The 6679-nt window shown below is 66.0% G+C and overlaps 1 protein-coding gene across 1 annotated transcript; it reads right to left on the minus strand.

The window, feature by feature from the left end:
* Nucleotides 1-4051: 4051 nt before the first annotated feature.
* RPS15 (ribosomal protein S15) lies at nt 4052-5266 on the minus strand. The gene is made up of 4 exons (XM_082737196.1): nt 5161-5266; nt 4831-4916; nt 4301-4535; nt 4052-4194 (listed from the first exon to the last, which is right to left on the minus strand). Exons 1-4 carry the CDS (start codon nt 5161-5163, stop codon nt 4081-4083), a joined length of 438 nt encoding a protein of 145 aa, XP_082593322.1. The 5' UTR covers nt 5164-5266; the 3' UTR covers nt 4052-4080.
* Between the last annotated feature and the right edge of the window lie 1413 nt (nt 5267-6679).

Raw genomic sequence — 6679 nt, forward strand, 5'->3', positions numbered from 1 at the left:
GTTGGGGCGGGGGGGAGGCACCGCCGAGACTCCCTGCGCCTGCGCGGAGGGACGCGAAGAGCGCTCGCTCGCTCGGCGGGGTTGGGGGCGGGGACTCCTGGGGAGGGGGGCGACCCACGAGCGGGTCCGCGGGACTTCGCAGGAGCCGGGGGAGGGAGCCTCGCGGGACTGAGGACTCGGGAGCAGAAGGTGGGAACCCGGAGAGGGGTAGGTCGGAGGAAGAGCGGGCTGGGAACCCGGAGCGCGAGCGGTGCGAAGGAGAGTGGCGCTTTCGGAAGGGTGGAGGGCGGCGCTGCCGGCAGTAGCCTTCGGGTGCCCGCTGGGACGGGGCCCGCAGCAGCCGGGCTCGAGCTGTGCGCTCAGTCCATTCGTCACTCGGCAAACGTGCGCCGCGCGCATCCTGTTTGCGGGACTCCGGGCTGGGCGCTGCGTACGGACGGGGCCTGCTGGCCCACACCACACGGAAACAGACATCCGGTCACTTAGCCAACATCCACCAAACACCTGCTATGTACAGCCAACAGTCAAGACCCTGCTCGTGGGAAATGGGCACCCTGGGAGGAGGGGGAAGAACAGTCCGTCGGCTCGCCGTGAGCGCGGGAAACAGCCGGGAGGTGGGGGCGTGGGAGGCCGCGGGAAGGGCACCTAACAGACCCCACGAAGAGCATCTTGGACACAAGGGGCAGCGAGCGCCGAGGGAGGAGGCAGACGGGGACGAAGTGTGTGGGGGTAGGTGTCGTGCAGGGTCCCGTGAACGTGGGAGGACTGGGGCCCTTCCTGCGTGGGGAGCCCTAGAGGGGTGCGGGCCGACGGCGTGCTCGCCGGCCCCCCCTGGCGGCAGCGGGAAGAACAGGGCGGAGGGCACCGTGCGGAGCTCCGAGGTGGGAGGTAGAGGGGAGTCCAGGAGGGGTTGTCACTAGGAACCGTGCTAAGTCCTGGAACAGCAAGGAACAAGCAGCAAGAGGAGGGCACTACGTGGGCCTCCGCACGCCGGTGCCGTGAACCCGTGGCAGGGTACTCGCGTAAGGGCACAGCCCCTGCAAAGGCTGGGCAGTGAGAACTAGCTGGGATGGCAGGGGATGCAGGCCGCGCCGTCCCGGAGCCCGCGGAAGGGGGCGGGGGACACCCGCTTATTTAGGTTGATGAGCGGCTGAGGAACGGCGGAGAAGCGGCCAGATCTAGAACAGGCTCTGACGCAGCTGGCCAACTGGACGGGGGAGACCAGGTGGAGCCGCGGGGTGGGAGCTGCCTCCAGAGGGGGTGGTGGAGATGGCGGGCAGGGAGCAAGCGCTAGGTCCGGATGTGGGGGGGCAGCCCAGCGGCAGGAAGGGGGCTGCAGGCCAACGGAGGGGCCAGGGAGTGGGAAAACCCTGATGCCACAGGGTCCCGCGCCAGAGCTGTAGCTTAGTTAGGTACATCCTGGTCCGAAGTACCACATGCTGGCCGGGTCATCTCCGTAGGACATAATTTCTTTCGCTTGTAACACCAGCACGCACTGTCCCCCGTCATACCTAATTAGCTGATAGAAAATCAAGCTGCAGATTAACCATGTGACCACTGACCCCCTCACCCTAAGCCCACTCAGGTAGCCTGTGGTGGCCATGCTGGAAGCTTCCAGTGAAGGTTAAAAGCCCTAAAGGGGGCACAGGTGACACCAACGCTGCTGTCATGGGGAGGGTCCTCCTTATTTTTATAGAACACAGGAGACTGAGAAACAAGGTCCAGGGTTGTGAAAGCACAGGCAGCAGGCCCCGTAGTCTCAGGGCGGGCCTGCACCCCCCCCCCCCTCGAGCTGAGCGGGCACACCTCGGGCTAGTGCTCACAGCCATTCCCATGCCTCACAAGCTGAGGCCTCGGGCATCAGCCTGCACACATGCCTTTTCTCCTGCAACACAGACTCGACGGCCCAAGAACTGTCCACTTGTACGTTTTCATGTTCAGTCAAGAATCCCTTTCCAGGGGAGCCTGGGTGGCTCAGTGGGTTAAAGCCTCTGCCTTCGGCTCAGGTCATGATCTCAGGGTCCTGGGATCGAGCCCCGCATCGGCCTCTCTGCTCAGCAGGAAGCCTGCTTCTACTCCTCTCTCTGCCTACTTGTGATCTCTATCTGTCAAATGAATAAATTAAAAAATCTCTTAAAAAAAAAAAAAAAAGAATCCCTTTCCAGCCAAGGCGCACGTTCGCCCTGAGCAGCCTTCTCCCCCTCGCCAGTCTTATCCTGAGAACACTGCTTCTACTCAAGCTCGTTTAATTATGAAAATTCCAAAAAGGTGGGGCGCCTGGGTGGCTCAGCAGGTTAAGCCTCTGCCTTAGGCTCAGGTCATGATCTCGGGGTCCTGGGATTGAGCCCCACATCGGGCTCTCAGCTCAGCGGGCAGCCTGCTTCCCCCTCTGCCTGCCTCTCCCCAACAAATAAAATCTTGAAAGAAAAACAAAACCAAACCCCTAAGTTAAAAAAAAAAAATTCCAATAAGGAAAAGTAAGATGAAAACAGGGAAGCAGAAAGACTTAGCTCTAGGAACAGGGTTGCTGGGGGGGGGGGGGGGATGGGCACGTGACAGAAGGAACACTGGGGGTCACATATAATGGCAAGTCACGAAATTCTACCCCTGGAACTAGTATATCCCCCGCGAGCCCTCATCTTCCTCTTGGCGTGGCGCGAGTCTGAGGCCACACAAAGGCTTCTGCGGGTCCCAGCGGTGGGAGTACAGACGGCGGGGACCTCTCCCCGAAGCCGGCAGCTCAGACCGGGTCTCTGCCGCCCCGTGCTTCAGGGCTTGTCCCTGCTCACACGGCCAGAATCCGTGGCATGGACTCCCAGTTTCCAGCCAGCCTCTCCGCAATCTAACCCTAACCAAGATCAAGGGACTGTCCCCAAGGCCCCCATCTCTTCACCTTTGCCATTTGGAGGGTTCCCCCTGGGCGCTCCAGGCCCCTCCTACCGGCCGGCAAGGCCCTCCCTGGCTTCCCTCCCCCTGGCCGTGGAACCAACCACTGCTGCATGGCACCTCTGGGGGCTTTAGAAAGGAAAGTTGAGCCCAAGTGTCACAAGCTTGCCTGTTCCCACTCGCGGCCCCATTTCTGCCCGGGCTGTCAGAGCGCGGGTCCCAGGGCAAGTGCTGGACGGGCTGCAGGCCCACGTCTAGGGCGTCGGGTCTCCACACTGTGGTTCCTCTGCCCAACCGGAGGGCCCTGGGCCATCCTGCCCTACCTCCTCCAAGTGTGGCACACTTCGGCCCCGGCTTCCTCACAACCCAGCCGACCGCAGCGGGAGCGTTAACAGCACGAGCCGGTCACACTGTCCTCCGGAGACGCGGCAGCCCGACCGGACGCAGTCTCACGGGGACAGGAGGCTCCGCTCCTTTCCCGTACTCGCTCTGGAGGCCGGCTCTGCGCCCCGCCAGCCTCCCCTCTTCAGACGGACCCCCTACCACTGCTGGTCACCCGGCAAGCACCCATCCCTGCTGTCCCCAAGGCCGCTTCCTCGGGCCAAAGCCAGGATACCGCCTCGCCTCTCCCTACATAGGGTCCCTGTCCGTGAGTCACAGGAACCACTGCCCAGTGACACCCGGTCTCCTGGGGCACCCGCCAACGGGGTGCGTGTCTCTCCCGCCGTGAAGGAGACAAACTGGTGCAGGAACACGTGAGGGAGCGGGGCTGAGACCCTTCGTCAGATGCTAAGGGGGTGCCGGGCGAGCCGAGCCACGGGGCGTCACGGGAGACCCAGGAGGCTGGAGAGACGCAGCAGCGCCAGGGACCCGGCGCAGGCGGGGGCAGCCGCAGGGACGGGAGAGGCCCGAGGTGTACGAAGCCTCCTGCGAGCGCAGCGCCGGCCGCGGAGCCCACCCCCAGGACGGAGACCGCGGCAGGGCAGCTGCGCCGACCGGAGCCGGGCTGGAGGGTCCGCAGGCCGGCGGAGACCGCGCCGGGCCCCGGGTTGGCTCAGGGCGCCCGCGATCGGAGCCAGGCGCGGCCACACACCCGCAGCAGCGGGACCCGCACGCCGGGGGGTGGGGGGTTGGGGGGGAAGGACGGACGCTGGACGGCAGAGGAGGCGGGTCGGCGGCTTTATTGTGCGGCGGCTACTTGAGAGGGATGAAGCGCGACGAGTGCGTGGCCCCGATGCCCGGCCGGCCGTGCTTCACCGGCTTGTAGGTGATGGAGAACTCGCCCAGGTAGTGGCCGATCATCTCGGGCTGCGGGGGCGGGCGGGGCAGGGCGTCAGCGGCCGCGGACGGCAGGATCGGCGGCGCCCCGCCCGTCCGCCCGTCCGCCCGTCCGCCCGCCCCCGCCCGCACGAACCTTGATCTCCACCTGGTTGAAGGTCTTGCCGTTGTAGACGCCCACCATGCTGCCCACCATCTCGGGCAGGATGATCATGTCCCGCAGGTGCGTCTTCACCACCTCCGGCTTCTCCATCGGCGGCGCCTCCTTCTTGGCCTTGCGCAGCCGCTTGAGCAGCGAGTGCTGCTTCCTCCGCAGGCCGCGGTTCAGCCGGCGCCGCTGCCGCGCGCTGTACAGCTGCATCAGCTGCTCGCTGCGGGCGGGCGCGGGCGCGGGCGCGGGCTGAGCGCGGGGGACCCGGCCCCGGCCCCGCCGCCCGCCCAGACCCCCGGCCCCGGCCCCGCGCCCGCCCCCGGCCCCGCGCCCGCCCCCGGCCCCGCGCCCGGCCCCCGCCCAGACCGCCGGCCCCGGCCCCGCGCCCGCCCCCGGCCCCGCGCCCGGCCCCCGCCCAGACCGCCGGCCCAGACCCCGCGCCCGCCCCCGGCCCCGCCGCCCGCCCGCCCCCGGCCCCCGCCCAGACCACCCCCCCGCCCCGGGCCGCCCCTTACTAGGACATGTCCAGCAGCTGGTCCAGGTCCACGCCGCGGTAAGTGAACTTGCGGAACGTGCGCTTCTTCTTCTGCTCCACTTCCGCCTGCGCGGGCCGGGGCGCGGGTCAGAGCTGGGCCCGAGGGCCGGTCCCCCAGCCGCCGCGGGGCTCACCCGGCCCGGCCTTCCCGCGCCATCCCGGCACCCGCCGGGCCCACCCCGCACCCCCATATCCGCCGGCCCCGGAGGCTGCCGCAGCCGAGCGGCCTAACCCCAGCCGGCACGGCGCGGCCAAGCCGCGGATGGCGTCAGATGGGCCGGGAACAGTCGCGCCGACCCAAAGCACTCACCATCTTGTCAGCTCTCCGGAAAGGACCGCCCTCTCGACGCCTGCGCAGTTATCGCGAGTGCGCCCGCGCGCCCCGCCCCCCCGCCGTCCGCGCGCGAGCACTTCCGCTTTCTGGTTAGAGGAGTGCGTCCTCTGCTGGCGGGAGGGTCGAACGCAGGCTGCGCAGACCGAAGGGACCGCTGGGGTTCTTTGGGGCTCTCACCACCGGGGCCACGACTGGGCCGGCCGCCCCGTGTTTGGGACACGTGAGGCACATCGTTGCCCCTTCCCAAACCTCATATTCCTGCAACGCTGTTGCAGCTTAGGTGTGGGGTTCAGCCCAGCACCGCGCGGGAGCTAGCGCTCCAGTGGGGCGGCGGTCAGTCGGGGGCGAGGAGGAAAGGCCAGGGAGGCTGGGGAATGGGATGCGGGCTCTGCGGGGTGCCCCAGACGGCGCCCTTGATGGGGACCAGCCAGCCTTCAGCCCAAGAAGTCACGTAACCGCTGTGCCCGCCTAGTTTTCTGTGCAGGTCTAACAGGGTCAGCACGCCGGGGACAAGGGTAGAGCGATCACCCAGAGGGCCACGGACGCACTGTGCACCGCGGCCAGAAGGGGAAGGGCCCCAGTGTCCATCCATGGATGGACACAGACGGCGCGGTCCGTCCCCACTCGGGAACACGGTCCAGCCTCAGGAAGGGAGGGACCCTCACTCCTGCCACCAAGCAGAGGGACCCCAAGGACACGGGGCTCAGTGAGAGCAGCCAGACCCAGAAGGACCCGTCCCGCAGGACCCCACTCCCAGGAAGGCCCCAGAGAAGTCCCGTCTGCACAGACAGAGAGGAGGGGGGGGTGGGGATGGGGACAGAGACTCCCTCTGTGTGAGGGATGGAAGGTTCTGGAGTCAGAGGGTGGGGTGTGAGCGTGCTTCATGCTGCTGAGCTGTGTGCTTAGAGACTGTTATGATGGCGAATCTTAATGTTTTGTCGGAATAAACAACCACACAAGCAAAGATACGGTTGTCGCTAGAGCAACCTCTAAGAAAATAACTCAAAAAATATGTAAAAAAGTCATTAAAAGAATCACAATGGTACACTAGGAAATGCTCATTTAATCCAAAAACATGCACAGAAGCATCCAGAACCAGGAAGCGGACATACAGCGGACAGAAAACAGGAAGGGCAGTGGGAAGCCCGATCGTAGGGCGCCGATGGAGCAACTCGGATGGGAGAGGAACCAGGCTGGGCGGGACCCATCCGAAGGAGCAAGCGGAGACCCTGGGAGACCCGCTGGGTGCCTCAGCCCCGCCCAGCGGACCCCGAGGCCTGTTTCCCTGTGCAACCAGCAGCCACGGAGCCTGGGACCCTTCCTAGCCTCAAGCCAGACTGCTGGGTAGGGTCTGGCTGAGTCGGGTGGCTCTGTGGGGAGGCGGCTGGCTGGCCTGGCCGGAACAGGAAGCCTGGAAGGAAGCTGGGCCTCCTCAGCCATTTCCACAACCCTGTGGGTAGAGCCCCTTCAACTACCAAATGCACAGGTTTGGGGA

The sequence above is a fragment of the Mustela nivalis genome, assembly GCF_964662115.1.
Source record: "Mustela nivalis genome assembly, chromosome: 1".
NCBI classification, from domain to species: domain Eukaryota; kingdom Metazoa; phylum Chordata; class Mammalia; order Carnivora; family Mustelidae; genus Mustela; species Mustela nivalis.